At 42.5% G+C, this 17,061-nt stretch overlaps 1 protein-coding gene across 2 annotated transcripts in view; it reads left to right on the top strand.

Moving 5' to 3' along the window:
• Positions 1-16,743, top strand: part of DHX9 (DExH-box helicase 9) — a 29,304-nt gene extending 12,561 nt beyond the window's left edge. For both annotated transcript variants that reach the window (XM_082002766.1, XM_082002765.1), the window contains exons 13-27: positions 267-349; positions 2,187-2,343; positions 2,960-3,060; positions 3,900-4,113; positions 4,318-4,412; positions 4,598-4,671; positions 5,337-5,489; positions 7,175-7,335; positions 9,306-9,417; positions 10,084-10,245; positions 10,406-10,533; positions 11,636-11,865; positions 14,184-14,299; positions 14,825-15,025; positions 15,958-16,743. In XM_082002766.1, the coding sequence (XP_081858892.1) occupies positions 267-349; positions 2,187-2,343; positions 2,960-3,060; positions 3,900-4,113; positions 4,318-4,412; positions 4,598-4,671; positions 5,337-5,489; positions 7,175-7,335; positions 9,306-9,417; positions 10,084-10,245; positions 10,406-10,533; positions 11,636-11,865; positions 14,184-14,299; positions 14,825-15,025; positions 15,958-16,231 (2,261 nt within the window). In that variant the 3' untranslated portion in view covers positions 16,232-16,743. The remainder of the gene's footprint in view (positions 1-266; positions 350-2,186; positions 2,344-2,959; positions 3,061-3,899; positions 4,114-4,317; positions 4,413-4,597; positions 4,672-5,336; positions 5,490-7,174; positions 7,336-9,305; positions 9,418-10,083; positions 10,246-10,405; positions 10,534-11,635; positions 11,866-14,183; positions 14,300-14,824; positions 15,026-15,957) is intronic.
• The last annotated feature ends 318 nt before the right edge of the window (positions 16,744-17,061 follow it).

Genomic DNA, 17,061 nt, shown 5'->3' with positions numbered 1-17,061 from the left:
TGATTGTCCTTAGAAGACAGAAGGGGAAGCAGTATTGGATGGGAAAGAAGAAAGTCTCTTCCTAGTAGGAATACTTTATGCCCTCCCCATCACTTGTACAAATGAAAGCATGGCGATTAGAGATGGGGCTGTAAAAGGTGCTGGGCAGCCCACAAAATTCTTGATTTTTGAACCAGTGCAACTGTTCTTGATGAAATGAGGTGGGATGGCGGGGGCAAGACTGAGCTGTTACCTACCTGAACATTTAACTACTATGTCTGTTTAAGGTGTTCTTCTGAGAAAGGTGGAGGCTGGGATCCGTGGCATTAGTCATGTTATTGTTGATGAGATCCATGAGAGAGACATTAATGTGAGTTAGCTGGTGATTCCGATCCTCTTTCTCTCTGTGCTTCTGTTTAACTTCTGCATGTTCTTGTGTAACAGTAAACATGTGAAAGGAAACTGCATTTTACTAATTGCCATACATGTGAGCAATCCCATCTTCGATAAGACTTTTTAGGAATTCTTCTCTGAATTGCTCCTTACCTGATTAAAAGACCAAGGACTTTTACTTACTTGCTGCCCTATCTTTTGCCTGTTAGGATCTCCTTCAGTGTCGTGGTCCTCTCTGGAAAATAGAACACCATGGTACAAGCACTTCTTGTCCAAATGCAGGAGCATGTTGAATGTCACTTTTATTTTGGAGTGCTTTTTCTACTGACAATGTTGTATTACTGTAACGGAACAGCAGTGGTATTTACAGAAGCTGCCGTCTTGACAGTGACATGCTTCAATTTGGTTTTGACAGAAAGAAAAATGGAACAAGTTGAAAACAGAGTTGGGGGAGGGATTGTATGTAACTTAAGAAATGGGAAACATTTTCTTTCCCCTGGATTCTTCCATAGAGTTTTCAGCTTTGCCAAACCAAGAGAAACTGCTACGTTCTGACATAATGTTTAAGCTTGTTGGGGACTCATTTAGGTGGAATTGCAATGTAGATTTTTCTGATCTCTATTAAGTTTGTTTTAATGTTGTAAAATACAAGTTTTCAAATTTCGAATGAGACTGGAATTTTATCTGTTGAACTAAGGGCCCACCTAACTACATGGCAAAACTAAGTAAACATTGTGTTTAAATAGAACTATAAAACTTTGTATATAAGTGCAGTGAGTCAGTCCTATTTATTTTATGAACTATGGCTGCTTTATATGTAAACTAAGTTTAAAAAGACCTTAGGTTGTAATGTATTGTTAGGAAGGAAACAAACTATTTTTGAATACTTTTCTTAAGTTTGTTTCATTCTGATAAAAGAATAACTCTTCTTTACACTGGAAATCCTAAACTTCACTTATCCCAGGAATTGCAGTATTTCACAGACTCACAGAATCACTAAGGTTGGAAAGGACCTTCAAGATCATAAAGTCCAACCATTAACCCAATGCCACCATGTCCCCTAAACCATGTCCTGAAGCGCCACATCCACATGTTTTTTGAACACTTCCAGTGATGGTGACTCCACCACCTCCCTGGGCAGCCTGTGCCAATGCTTGACCACCCTCTCGGTGAAGAAATTTTTCCTAATATCCAATCTAAACCTCCCCTGGCGCAACTTGAGGCCACTTCCTCTCGTCCTGTCATTAGTTAGCTGGGAGACGAGACCAACCCCTACATCGCCACAAACCCCTTTCCAGGTAGTTGTAGAGAGCGATGAGGTCTCCCCTCAGCCTCCTCTTCTGCAGACTAAACACCCCCAGTTCCCTCAGCCACTCCTCGTAAGACTTGTGCTCCAGACCCCTCACCAGCTCCGTTGCCCTTCTCTGGACACGCTCCAGCACCTCAACGTCCTTCTTGTAGTGAGGGGCTCAACACTGGACACAGGATTCGAGGTGCGGCCTCACCAGTGCCGAGTACAGGGGCACGATCACTTCCCTACTTCTTCTGGCCACACTATTGCTGATACAGGCCAGGACGCTGTTGGCCGCCTTGGCCACCTGGGCACACTGCCGGCGCATGTTCAGCCGGCTGTCAACCAAGCACTGACAACTGTTTCTGGTTATAGAATTTTGTTGTGATAATTGTTACTTCTCATGGTCAACCAAGCTCCTGCTCAGTAATTGTATGTCTGTGTAATTCTTTCTGGTCTCTTGGGAAAATGTTGCTTCTTAGGGGTAGGACATTAATGCTGCTTTTATTCTCTTTATATGCAGACTGACTTTCTCTTGGTGGTGCTGAGAGATGTAGTTCAGGCATATCCTGAAATCAGGGTTATCCTCATGTCTGCCACCATCGATACTAGTATGTTTTGTGAATACTTCCTCAACTGTCCTGTCGTTGAGGTTTTTGGTAGAACCTACCCTGTCCAAGGTAAGTCGTTGATCGAACTTTCAAGAACTGCTTTAGTTTTTATTTTATCAGTCATACACTTTAAGATTATGGGCATGGCATGATGCACATCTTTCTTGGATTGTCATGTCTTACAGACGTGGGTTACCATGGGCAAAGAAGCCAGTAACAGCAAATCATTTCACAGCACCATTTGGTTTAAAAACACAAACAAACAAAACCACCACACCACCCTCCTTCAAAAAAAAAAACCAACCCACAACACAAACCCCCACCCCAAAGCACCACCACTTGGGGTAGTTGCCGTTGGAGAATGAGATAGGAAGAGTCAAGCTGTGGTGTTTCAGATCAGTTGTCTGTGATATTAGGAATAATGGAAATAGCTTTAAAGCAGTAACTATAAAAAAAAAAAAATTATGTGGAAGTATATTGAATAGAGGAATAATCATTGGAATAGTGTGGGAATAATTCTCCTACCCTAGCTGACAGCCAAGGAGATATCTCAAATCTTGGCTTCATACGTTGAAACATCACAATTATAACAGGAGAATCTTGAGAGATGATAAAAAGAATTGTGTTAGCTTTCACAAGCTTTTAGTGGTCAGTCTTGATAACCAGTGCCTGTCTGTCCTTGCAGATTATTTTCTGGAAGATTGCATTCAAATAACTCAGTTCGTTCCTCCACCAAAGGAAAAGAAGAAGAAAGAGAAGGATGAAGAAAGTGGTGAAGATGATGATGTATGTTTGACTGTTTTAATATGAAAGATTAAACAAGTGCCAGTTAGGACTCTAGCTCAAGTGTAACTCATTCGGCATCGTTGAACTTAAACATTTTTAGCAGCTTTTGTATTTCTAATATCACAGTTAACTTCAGGAATAGAATTGAATTTTCTCATTACCCTTGTAAACTGAAGAATTTCTTTTTTTGTTCAAGCTAAGACTCTCATGTTTTGTCAGCCTACCTCTCTTTAACGATAGAACTGAAATGTTTTTAAAAGTGAAAACATTGATGAGCTTGGAAGAAGAAATAAATACAGAAATAGGAACTTGGCAATACCTTTTCAGGGTGAAAATTTAGATTCTCTCCCTTCTTCTCTTGCAGTTGGTATTGTTAGTGCTTACATACATTGTCAAGAAACTATCACTTTCATGATACAGCTTTTAATTTGTAGGTGTGAAATTACTGTTTAGGCTAGTTATTTGAAATTTTAAAAAAATTATTAAGTTTTCCTCGAGAGAAGCATTTTCTTCTGCTTCGTATGACTTTATTCTCATTCATCTGAACGGAAGTTAAATTTGTTTGATAGCTTCCTGCTGCAATGCAAATTTGTATTGAGTTATAACTCAATGCAATGAAATGATAATTCCATTCTCATATTAGAAATCTGAGAAAGCAGAACCTAACTGCTTATGGTGAGTCATTCTGTTGAGCTGTGCCTAACCACATCTTCCCTATCCACACATCTCATTTTCCTCTTTGCCTGGCCGGCCAGTCTCCACAGCTTGAGTAAATTAGCTTATATGATTTCTTTTGTGGTTTGTTTTTTTGTTGTTGTTGTTGCTTTATTTTTTTGTAGGCCAATTGCAACCTTATTTGCAGCGATGAGTATGGCCCAGAAACAAAGCACTCCATGGCTCAGCTGAATGAGAAAGAAACTTCTTTTGAACTCATTGAGGCCCTGCTAATTTATATCAAGACCCTGAATGTCCCGGGAGCTGTACTTGTTTTCTTGCCTGGCTGGAACTTGATATATACAATGCAGAAGCATCTAGAAATGAATCCACGCTTTGGTACAAGCAACTGTATTCTATTACATTTCATCTCCTTTTCCAAAGGAAACTACTGACTGTGTGAAGATGAGAGTTGGCTGAGTGGTTTAGAGAGCTGGATTGATTTGCCAGGAGAATGTATGGGTAGAAATTTATGATGATGTTCAAAGAAGAAATGGGATTTACACAGTAGTAGTTACCGACCTTCTTGTATTCACGTTGTAGGAGGCCGCCAGTATAGAATTTTACCTCTGCATTCGCAAATTCCTCTGGAAGAGCAGCGTCGAGTGTTTGATCCTGTGCCTCCTGGAGTAACAAAAGTATGAGCGCCTTCTCTGTGTGCAGTGTAACACACTTTGTCCTGCTGTGCTTTTGTGGATGTACTGCTGACTCTTTTCTTTTTTTTTTTTTTTTTTTTTAATAGAGGTTATGTAGTGTTTCTTGCAGTCCCTCCTTAACTTTTTCAGACCAAATGTATTTCAATATGCATTTCCTGTTTTTATAGGTTATTTTATCTACCAGCATTGCGGAGACTAGCATTACCATCAATGATGTGGTCTATGTTATAGACTCCTGCAAGTGAGTTCATGAATTAGCCTTTTGTTTTGTACATCCTATTCTTTGGAATGCAGAAAAGGTTTTCTGAACACACAGAACTGCCTTGTGTTCCCATAGTCACAGAGCTGAATTTGAGGACTCTTAATTCACTCAAGACAAATTTGCATTGTCTTTAGCCGTTCAACACAGTTACAAACCATACTGGCATTTCAGTGGGCTGGTTTTTGGTCGGCTGCATTCACCCTGGCGCTATTCATGTGAGGTGTCACTGGGTCTCCACACGTATTTGAAATACCGTCATCTGCCAAACGAGTATTACAAACACGCAGTGTGGAGCTGGTGGAAAAAAGGAAGATTTTTGTAGTCTTGTTAGAGATCCTGTCTTGCTATGCGTGTTCTCTGAGCAAATTACACATAGGGATCTCATTAATTGCATGAGAATTTTAAGCTTTTGAGACAGTTGTGAAAAATTCCTTCTGTGTGTAGCTTGGGCACAGCTTTATAAAGCGTGTGATACTTTAACTTCCAGATGGATGGCTAACTAGCCAAAGCTTAGCTAGTCAAACAGAGGTGGTTTCCTTCTTAAAAGCGGTGTGGCTGCAAGGAATACAATAAGAGCTGATTTGGCAGGACTGAAGATGAAGAACGTCTGATGTTAGGTTGGTTTTTTTTTTTCCCCCTAACAGACAAAAAGTGAAGCTGTTCACTGCTTATAATAACATGACAAACTATGCCACAGTCTGGGCATCAAAAACTAATTTGGAGCAGCGGAAAGGAAGAGCTGGACGTGTGCGTGCTGGATTTTGTTTCCATTTGTGCAGCAGAGCTCGCTTTGAAAGGTGAGGCTGTGCTCTTTAAAAATAAAATAATCTCAGAGACTTCTCCCACAACTGTTGTATACTACTTCTGATCAAACTGGGGAAGTAATTTCAGAAAGCAGAGAGATGCGTGAAGTCTGTTCACACTGGAATACCTCAGTTCTCTTGCTTAAAAAAACCCCAAAACATATGTTTATGTGCTTTTCCCCATGGTATGAGGTGCATAAATAGTTCATGATTTTATTATTAAGACTTTCACTGCAACCTACAGAACCTTTCAGGCAAAAAATAATACTGCTTAGGAGTTCAGGCAAGGCAAAAAAGAACTTTGAAGGCAGACTAGAGCGTTATCCTCATTACAAACATTGCAGGCACCTGGCATCTTCACGTAACAGGCAATTTTGTCATGGAAGTGGTAAAAAGCAGGGCACACAGATGTTACTTTTCCCTCCATCCCCATTTTGTGGCCAGTAAGCCCCTTCGTGCTGACTGCTCCTTTAGCACCTTCCCTGCTGGTGAAACTTTTGACCTCTTCTATCTGCCAAGCTGTTTCTCAGTTTCTAGAGTCATGGAAATCTTGTTGCTGGCTCCAGAAGTCTACACAAGTGTTACGCTCAGTGTTTGATCTCTCTCATGAAAGTTTCGGTGCCCCGTTTCTCAGATAGCGATTAGAGCACAGCTGTATTTTGATGTTCAGCTTTTTGTAACCTCTGAAAGTATCATTTGATCAAAAACTTTCCTTAAATTTCTCAGGTTTATTTAGATCTGTAGTATAGTACAGTGGAGTGATTTTAATGAATTTTTGGCAGTGAACTGATTTTAGGCTACTGAAGTAATCATGGGACTTCATGACTTTAAGGTTACCTTCCTTCAAAGAATATAAAAACAAAATACACTAGCACCAGAGTGCCTAGGAAGGAAAGAGTGTTTGTGGAACTCGTGCAGAGAATCTTTTGAGAGGTACCATCTAAATCTGGTGCCAGCTGAATCTGGATATCTGTTCAAGGTGTTTTGAAACCTTTGCTAGCTGTCTGTTGCTCAGTGCAGTCATTCCTAGGAGTTCATGTTTCAACCAGCGAGCTAAAAGATCACTAACGATGCTATGCTAAAGACTTAAGAGCTCCATCTGTTTCCAGCAGGTCTTTTTCCTACCAGAAAAAAGACTTTTGGAAAGCATCCATCAAAAATACTTAACTCTTCTTAGTGATCAAAGCAGAAATGTGCAGGAGGAGTGGGGTGGTTTGGAGTTGATAGAAGGACAAGCTGAGGAGTGCGTGTACATAAGGCAGGCTGCAAGCAGATTGTCTGTCTCAGGAGTGGAAGTCCTTCCTTAGCAATGTAGGAGATGATTGTAAGGGGGCAAGACTGGGGCTGGACGCAGCCATGCTGCGAACTGGGCTTCAGCTGTGCAGACTCTCTGTGTGGTCGGCTTCCGCTAGAAACCATGCCGAGTAGTGGTGATGTGAGGGCTATACCCTCTGTGCGCCTCCCTTGTAAATTTACCCCGAAATGAGAATTGAGACGCACAGAAGATAAATACTGGTACAACAGCCTAAGTCACAGGAGCACAATGAGAGTTGATGGGTTTGCTGACAGGCAGTATTTGCTTTGGAGGGTGATAGTTTATGCTGATGGAACAACCCATGACGGTGATCCAAGCCTATGTTCAGAAAAATGGGGGCTTTCTTGTTCTCTTCTCATTCCAGACTTCAAACTCATATGACACCCGAAATGTTTCGAACACCGCTTCATGAAATTGCTTTGAGCATCAAATTGCTGCGGCTGGGAGGAATTGGTCAATTTTTGGCCAAAGCAATAGAACCACCACCTTTGGATGCAGTGATTGAAGCAGAACGCACACTACGAGGTACTATTGTTTGCCCACAACATTGTATGTTAATGAAGCTGACTCCAAGAGATTTCCCGCGTATAATGATGACTTACTAACTGCTTTAACATCTCTGGTTAGATTGTTTGTGTAGTAGCATGCTGTCTGAAAGAGCAGGGTGTTTCCTGGATGCATCATGTGGGTGGCAGTGTCTTTTGCAGCTGAAGAAATACTTGAATTCCCAAGTGGAGTGTCATTCCTCTAAGAAACTCGAGCCTTCAAACTTAAGGCTTGTTTTGTTATTTTACCAGTAACTTCTGCTAGCTTCCAGCTTCCTGTTTTCCAGCTGTGGCACTGCTGTGTATGACATGGACTCAGTCCAGTGCCTAAGGCATTTACAAAACTGCTATAAAAGTACTGAAAAAGAGAGGTTAGTAGTTTATTGTATAATTACCTCTTTGTACAGTCTGCTGACCCAAGATCTCAGTATTTTGTCAAGCAATTAAATCTCCAGTTTATGAATATGCAAGCATCGGTAGCCTTCTAAAACAGGAGAAACCGAGGTGGGGTTAAGCTGTCTCCCCAGTTTCTTCAAGGAACTAAGTAGAATATGAGTAAAATATACATTTATGCTTTAGATTTAAAGCAGTGATCTCAAACCTCAGCATGCTTTGCAAATGTCACTAAATAAGCACTTCTTAAAATTTCTAAGAATTGAAATACCTATTTGATAGTTGATTTTATGAAAAATTTGTGTGACTAGCCTACATTGCTTGTCTACAGAAGGGACACCAGAGTGAAAAACATTACCTAGGGATATGTATTCAAGTTTAATAATTTTCTGATCTAAAAATTGTTAGTGCTTTTCTTACACTGCAGGTAAGAAATGCAAAGCCAGGGGAAAATGCAAATATTTGCAGCTTTCACACCAAATAGAGCTTTCTGCATGTGCCTCCATTTCCTGAATGACCAGCACATATATACTGCTAGTATATTTTTAGGATGGTGAGACATGCTATTCTTCGAAATACTCTTTAGACTTTTGAGTTCAGTAGATACCAAGAAAAATGGATTTGATAGTGGCTAAGGAGCCCTTTATTTGTTTGCTTTCCTGTTTAATTGCTGAGGCTGCAAAGTTTTGGGTTTTTTTAAATGTAAAGCTTTTAGTTATGCTGAAGTTTCCCAAAATAGTAAATACAGGATCTCTAAATATAAATCTATAGATAGAGTAAATACAGAATCTGTAAATACAGGATGTGAACTATAAGTTTGCATTTTTCATTTATATCTTAAAAGGGTTTTTAAAGATCACACTTGTATTGTTTTTCTTTGTTATGCAAACTTAAAAAGAGTTTTACGAAGTAGAGTTTAATGGTTATGGCCAAATGGCTAGAAAGATACGGAGACCCCTTAGACCCTTCCGCTTGTACAGCAAACAGCCACAGACACTTGTTGGACTTTATTATTGACAGTGGTTCGATAGCTTCGAGGATGAGCTCAGGTGATAATTTTTAGGTAATGGAAGGAGAGAAAGGCAGGCAAAGCCTCGTGGAGGAGTTTGTGGTGTTCTCTTCTTGATGAACAGAGGGCTCTGTGACTTGGCATTGCAGTGAAGACTCCACAGCTGGCTGTGGTAGGGCTGCTTTGATTTTCATGAGACAGAAATTAGGTTAGATTAATTAGATCAAATGTGGGGACTTGAAAAAAGTGTAAGCATGTAATAGCGGTTTGTACAGAAGCAAACTAAAAAGACATGAAAAACTGTGTACGTGAATTAAATAGTAATTATTTTAATTGTGGAGGAGGTAGTAAAAGATCTGTAAAGCTAAAGTAAAATGTGTTTATTTGACCTCAGACCAGTTTTGAAAATCAGGTTGGCAATGTTGTAAACAACATTAATCTTAAATATAGGTGGGGTTCTCTTTAAACACAATTATCTATCTGGATTTCTTATCTAAGGATTTCTGGGATTAGCTAACTGTCTTTGATAATAAGAGATCTTGTTTCAGAGCTTGATGCCCTGGATTCCAATGATGAGTTGACACCTCTTGGAAGAATCCTAGCCAAACTTCCCATTGAACCTCGTCTTGGCAAGATGATGATAATGGGCTGTATTTTTTAGTAAGTTTAGTAGTCTCAGTGGTCTTTTTCTTGTTTCTCTGAGTTCCCGAGCCTCTAGACATGCACTCTACAAGACAAAAAACAATACATCTAGATGAGCCATGAATGCTACAACTGGGGACAGGAAACCGAGTATTCATGAGAGCAGAGGATAGATAACAGTACAGGGAGTAAAGTCGTCATGACATTCAGGGTTAACTGCAGGGGACCAGTAGAGGCTGAATACTTAGGGATTAAGAGTGGGAGTCTAAATACTTAAGTATAGCAAGCAGTGAGCTAGAGATGAGGAGGTGTGAAATTTGACACCTAGCTAAGAAGAAAAATGAATCCACATGTTTTGCTTGTTCAGCAGAAGTAAAGATCTGTTATTTGTAGTTGTGGTGGCTGTAGGGTCCTTCTTACCAGGAGATGGTGTGTGGATTTGGGGAGCGGGGGGAAGATAGACAAGAGGTTTGTGAACACTTGCTCTTGGGAAAGTGCTGGAGTTGGAGCTAATTTATTATCCACTTCCAGGGAAGTGTTTCTGTGAAGAAGTCTGGTAGATAAGGGCCAAATTACTCAGCTCTCTGGCAGAGAAGGTTTTACTAGTATCAACAGCCTGTAGCAGCTGCTGGCAGCAATACTGAGAACAAACCCGATGCCGATACCTTTTGTGGTTTCTTTCAGTGTGGGAGATGCTGTTTGTACCATCTCTGCGGCCACCTGTTTCCCTGAACCTTTCATCAATGAAGGCAAACGCCTTGGTTATGTCCATAGGAATTTTGCTGGGAACAGGTTTTCAGATCATGTTGCTTTGCTCTCCGTCTTCCAAGCCTGGGATGATGCAAGGTATATTGTCTTGGCACAAAATTTGGCGAGAAGTTATGGGTGACACAGGGTGAGCAGTTTTGTGACCAGACTAGATATATCAGTGGATGCTCTGACAGCTAGGCTGTCACACTTTTCCTTTTCCTGAACGGACTTCTAATTCGCTCTGTTTGTTTTTTAGAATGGGCGGTGAAGAAGCAGAAAAAAGATTTTGTGAACACAAAAGACTCAGCATGGCTACTCTTAGAATGACTTGGGAAGCAAAGGTCCAGCTGAAAGATATACTCATTAATTCTGGCTTCCCTGAAGGTGATTCTGCTTGGACGTAGTAATTTAATGATTGCATTTTTCATTCTGAGATGAGAAACAAACAAACAAGATAAACTGTGATGAATGCACAAGCACAGAGGCCCAGAGTGGATTTGCCATAAAGCTGTTCCACTTTTACAGCTGCGTTCAGATGAAAGTTTAGTGCTGTCTCACTCTCTCGTAGTTGTCTAAGCCAGAGAAGTTGTGATGGCTGTGGTGCAATGTAGGGAGATTTTGGAGGCTGAGGTTAGGGCTGCAGGATTACAACCTATCAAGCAATTGTCCTTAGAGAATTACCTCCCAGATTTTCTTTCTCCTTCACTTGCCGCATCTCCAAAAATAATGCTGTGCTTCTCCCCTCCTTTTCATTAGCCTTAGGAGGGAGTCTGTGTAATCTAAACAGTGTGCTATGTGCCCTATGATTTTTCTGGGTTTGTGCCGCAGGAGGCATGTGCGGTAATGTGGCATATTACTCAATTTTCTAAGGAAAAAAAATGAAAATCATTAAAGTTGACCAGGTTCTGAATTTGCCTAATGTTCTTGAGGAGCTTGCTGGATGCTGGCTGGCTGGCTGGATTCAGCAGATGTTCATCTCCCCCCTCCTTTTCTTTCTTATTTTTTTTAATTCCTTAAATTTTTTTCTCCTTACACTGCTAGGATTATTGCTGCATTTATCCTTAACTTTATTTCTGGGCAAGATGACCTGAAAACAAGCCACCAGAGACTCTGGGGTGGTTTGTAACAAATAAACTAATGAAAATATCCATCCTGACCTCCCCCAAAAGATTTGTCTCCAAAACAAATGACAGGAAACACACTGTGGTACAGCACATTCTGGGCAAACCCCTCCTTGTTTTTGAAGAGTTTGGGAGAGAAAAATAACTCTTTGTAGTAGTATTTTTCAGCTTTTTGCTCTCTGTGTGTAAATTGAGAATTGAATGTAGAACTGAAATGCTTTGAGTGCAGAGGTCACTTGAGAACAGATGCACGTCTACTAGTTGATCGAATCAGAAAATGCATTGATCCAGGATCCTAAACAACTCTGCTGTGCTGTCCTACGTGACCTGTGGATGCGAGCCAGTCTTCTGTTCTCTGTCAACAGAATGTTTGATGACTCAACCGTTTAACAACACTGGACCAGATAATAATCTGGATGTTGTAATCTCCCTGCTTGCTTTTGGGGTCTACCCCAATGTCTGCTACCACAAGGAGAAGAGGAAAATTCTTACCACTGAGGGGCACAATGCACTCATCCACAAGTCATCTGTCAACTGCCCTTTCAGCAGCCAGGACATCAAGTATCCATCCCCTTTTTTTGTTTTTGGAGAAAAGGTAAAAGACTTTGAATTTGTTCTTGATCACGTGCTGCCAAGTTGTCTACAAGGCTTTTTTTTTTTTTTTTTTTTTTTTTTTAAAGAAGCCATAAGAAAAATGATACACTGGGTAGTGTTCAGCTGGTTCTGGGTTTTTTGATTTGGTTTTGTGTGTTTGTTTTTCCAGAAAATTAACCTTACGTGGTCATGGTGTCACTCAGCCTTTACAGTAACTTTCAATCGACCAGTTTCAGTAGAAGTAGAGGTCTTTAGGTGCATAGGCAGTTCCTGTAAGTTGTGAAAACGGGTAGGTCATAGAGAAAGATCTCAATTATTATCTTCTTTAAGAGATTGCTTTAGGAGCTCTTCCATACTAATTAGGCAGTAGAGAATTTCTGCCCTTATCACTTCTGCTACTTATGAATCCAGAGAGAAAACAGGAACATGTAATACGGCAGTGGGTATTTCTGGCATGTAGGTAGTCCGTCATCTCCCGAGGACAACTCCCATTTCCCAAGTAGCTCAGATAAACCCCAAGATGCTTTCCCTAGGGTCCCCATGACCTTCTCCTCCATCCCATTAATTTTCTGTACTCAGCACATACTGTACATGTACGCTTAAACCCCGGTGTGCCCTCATGTGCTCCAGTGATGGCCACCATGAACACAACTGCTCACCCTTCGCTCAAGGAGCAAATGAAGGCAATGCCGTTGTGCCCCCGGGCAGCCAGCCCGCTTGCGCTGCCTGTGCACAGTTACTCCAGCACAGTGATGGGGAGGCCCTGACGCACTCCCTTGCCTGTTGTTGGAACCAGCTGTGTGCCACACCGGAGCCCCTTCTGCCTGGGAGGTGCTGTAAAGATGTTTTTGAGAACAAGTGTCAAATTAGGAAGGCCTTTTGCTGTTGGGAGAGCCTCTTAAGGTCTTACAGCAGAGGTGATCCTGTAGGGGTTTCTTTTTTGTCATGTTGTCTACACTGGTTAGGTCAGAATTACAGTTTATGCTGATTTTTCCATACTCAGTCCTTTTTGCTGGCATGCAACATTTTAGCAATGGTAAATAATCCACTTTATTGGTAATAAATGAAATTTTGACTCCTTTGGGCACTGGCTGGGGGCTCGGGTTGGTACTCGGGATTTCCACGTTCAGCGCTGTGGTGAGGCTTCACCTCTTCTTCACCCTTTATGACAGGATCCCAAGCGGGCCAGAGCTTTGATCTGCCTCGACTACCTCTGTAAAGTGAGCTCCCCTAAAAAGGCCAAAACACTTTGAACTCAGAGAGTGATGCTTTATTAAATCAAAATACGTACAGGAAACTAAGAGTGACTTAAGACGGTGGCTTTAGAGTGGCTAAAGCAGCAACTGGATGAGACTGGGGTGCAGGAAGCGTTCATATGCAGTGCTCTCCCTACCCATTATGTACTTGCTAAGAGCAAGTTTCTCTCTGAGGTCTGGTTGCCTGTTTCCTGCTGCACTTGGCAGTCTCTGACCTGCAAGTTCAACACTCCTCGTCGTGGCCATTGCCATGATTTCCAGCTTCTGGCACCTTCTCTCTTTTGAGTATGTGTGGTATCTTCCAGGCAGGAGCAAATCTTCTCCCTGAGGACAAGCACGTACAAATGAATTCTGCCCATCACGCTCTGTCATGCTTCTGTGTGAAAGAAAGGAGGGAGAGAGGCAGCTGTCAGGGTGGGAGGCTGAAATCCTAAGTACCGCTCTTCAGTTCCTCTTTAAAATGAAGGGCAGTAGCCCGTGTAGTCAGTGCTGTTATCTCTGGCTTAGGTCAGATGGCTTGTTATTGTCCGAGTGCTCACTTCAAGTACAAGCTTACGGTCTTGTTCCTGTAAAATGACAAAGCGCACTGGTTGCATGGATGTGTAGCAGCTTCCAAACTTGCATGTGTAGGACCCTACTAAAGCAGCGTGAGCTTTTCATCACAGCCCCATCGATGCAAATGGTGAGAAGTTAGTGCAGCTGTGCCTTGGTCATTTTTAGGCTGACAAAGCATGAGATGGCTTTTGCAAAGTGTCAGCTGCATGATTGCAGACATGCAGTCCTGGAAAAACTAATACTTTTAAATGGCAGGTAGTTTTTGGTGTTTCTTAACACCAGCCAGTGCTGAATCCCTCTAAACACAGGGATTGAATTCTGAATGAACACTGAATGCCCAGCATTCAATTTTGTATGTGTGTGTGCTCTTGTAATTTCCTAACATTACACTGGGATTTTTTTGGGTGGTGTTTTTTTCTTTTACAAAATTCTCTGGTTTCAGTGGCCAGAGGAAGGTGTAGGGATCTATTTTCCACGCCAAGACTTGTATTCCTCTTCCCACCTGCAGATTCGAACACGAGCCATCTCTGCCAAAGCAATGACCTTGGTGAGCCCACTGCAGCTGCTTCTCTTTGCCTCCAAGAAGGTCCTGTCGGATGGGGAGCTCATTCTGGTAGATGACTGGTACGAACTTCCTTGGTGCTCATAATGTTCAGGTCTACAAAAGAACACAGACTCGGGGGGAGCAGCTGCTCACACAGACATGAATAATATCTATAGAACAGGAACCCTAGAGCAAGCCGTGCGCAACAGTGTAATTGTGAAGGTATTACCCTTGTTTCCTATGAGGGAGGGGTTTATACCGGCAGCACTGTTTCATGCAGATTATCTGCTTAAATTGAAAACATGATACCAGGCAGTTTCCATAAAAACTGCTGTTTTTTTCCCCTTTAACTGGAAGGTGAATAAGAGGTACTATGTATTTTAGACCTCCTTTTCAGACAGAGGCTGAGGAAGCCTTGTTTTTGAGTCTCGGAAACAGAGCTTGAGGAGAGAAATGCTAAGGATTTGTTGGTTGCCTCTGGCAGCATACATTTTATGGCCATGACCATCTGGATGTCTTCCCCGCCACAGTCAGTAAAATGGAGGTGAAGAGTTGCTTAAGCTTAATTCACTAACATTTTTGAGGATGCTTCTTTGTGCTCTTAGGATCAAGCTGAAGATGCCTCACAACGCGGCTGCCTGCATCACTGCTCTGCGTGCTGCGATGGAGGCTCTTGTTGTGGAAGTGACTAAAGATCCCGAGATCATTCGGCAGTTGGACCCAGCAAATGAGCGAATGCTGAACGTGATCCGTCAGATCTCCAGGCCGTCGGCCGCAGGCATCAGCCTCATGGCTGCCAATGCAAGGTTAGCTCGGCTCCGCTGGCTTCTGCAGTTGGAGCTCGGGGGCGAGGAGCGCTCGCCACCTCTGCCCCTCAGGACACCAAGAGCCTGATCGGAGCAGGTCAGAGCTATTGCTCCACTGCTCCCTCCCTGCGCAGTGGCTGCAGAAGCCCAGAGCTAAATTCACCAGGAGAGCCTTGTCCCGTGTGGACAGGAGCTTCAGGCTTTCGTTTCCAAGTCAGTAGTCTGAGCGTATGGAAAATCGTCACGGTCAAAGGCTGATGTAGATAGATCGCTGCCTGTTTCCACAGGAAGGACAAGTGGCTCTCAGGAATAAACGCTGTCATCGCCTCTTCCAAAACTCAGTGATTTCTAAAGAAATATAATCCAAATTTAGTTTGAGCAAACCTATTCACCTTTGTCTCTGGAAGTAGAACAAACATTTGGCTGTGCTTGCACCCCTCCACTGCCCCTTGTTTTCATGTCTTGCTTCTAAAGCAAAGGAAAATGAAAACACCTGTGAGCTGTTAGTAATTTGTTTTGATCCTTAAAGGATCAGAACAAAGACCAGCTTCGATGTACACTTCACTGTGTTTTGTGAGGAGCAAAATAAAGATCACTGAGCTCACATAAGCAGGAACGGGGCTCCCTACGCGTTTGTGTGAGCTGGAGAAGGGGGACTGAGGGGAAGGCTTTCTACCCCAGGTGTAGACCTGCCTGAGATTTAGAGGAGGGGTTGCTTGGATCGTTCCCAGCTTTGCTTTACTGAAAAGGTGCAAAAGTGCAACTGACTCAAACATTGTATTCTGTTAACAGAAAATAACATCTTAACAAAAACATACATCTTAACAAAAAAACATCTTAGCTGGGTATATTGGGAATTGATTATTCCTGTAATACTTAAACAAATGGAATCCATGTGATCGCATCAAGGATATAATGTTTCTCTTTGCCAGGCTTGGAGATGGTCCTCGCCCCCCCAAAATGCCTCGCTACGACAACGGAGGTGGCCTCAGAGGCTGGGGCGGTTACCCGCGTGGCTCTGGCTACAGAGCTAGAGGCTACGGTGGCTACGGCTACTCCGGCAGGCGCTCAGGAGGAAGAGGATACCAAGGTAGCCCCGGGGGAGGCTACGGAGGAGGTGGGGGAAGCTATCGAGGAGGAGGGTATCGAGGAGCAGGTGGTGGCTACAGAGGAGGCTGTGGGGATCTGGGAAGGGGCGGGTGGTAGTTACGGAAGTTCAGCGAAGTCTTTCCACTTTGACAAAAGTGCGTTTCTCTCTCAAATCCCGTTTTTGCTGTCAGCAGTCTGTTTGCCATTTCAGTTCCTTAGTAGCAAGTACAGCTTTGTAATATATTGTGCCCTTAGGGAACTTACTGCAAGTTGTATGATTTTATTCTTAATAAAGAGTTTGGTTTTAAATACTTTCGTGCTGTACGTTTAATTTTGGTTTTGGATTTAGATTTTTGAAGCCATTGTTTTGTTGTAGGAGGTATCAGGCATTCTGAGAAAACCTCTTCAGTGTCTAAAACCATTCTCTGCCAAACAAATTACAAATTACAAAACATGGGCTCAGTGGGATTTTTCTTTGTTGTCTAATAACCTCTCTGAAAAAAACTAAAAACCTCTGCTGCCTTGCTGCAGCAGTTTTCTGTCTGTGCCAGGCAGAACTTGGTTCCTTTGCAGCCGGCTGCTGGCCTGCTGCATGCTGCATTACACCTCCCGGCACGGCAGCTGACGAGCTCTTCCACTGATCCAGATAATGTGGGAACATGGAATGCCTCTTTCAAGACTGCGGAGACAAGCAGCTTTGCATCAGAACCTGAAGCGATCTCAGAAGCGCGAACCTTTCATCTGAGGCAGTGTTCGTTTACGTTGCTACTCCAAAAGCCACGCTTCGTTCTTCCAAATACGCGCGAAAGAGAGCAATTCTGTAATTAGTGTTCATTGAAACTGCAGCCTATGGATTCCAGACATTCAGAGCTCAGCTGACTGCCTGGTGCCCGCAGAAGTCTATCGACACCCAGGGGATAAAAAGTGCCGAGCACCTGGGAAGCGAC

The sequence above is a fragment of the Phaethon aethereus genome, assembly GCF_964289735.1.
Source record: "Phaethon aethereus genome assembly, chromosome: 8".
Classification (NCBI taxonomy): domain Eukaryota; kingdom Metazoa; phylum Chordata; class Aves; order Phaethontiformes; family Phaethontidae; genus Phaethon; species Phaethon aethereus.
The sequence above is the reverse complement of the archived record's forward strand: the minus strand, read 5'-3'. Positions and strand labels throughout refer to the sequence as shown.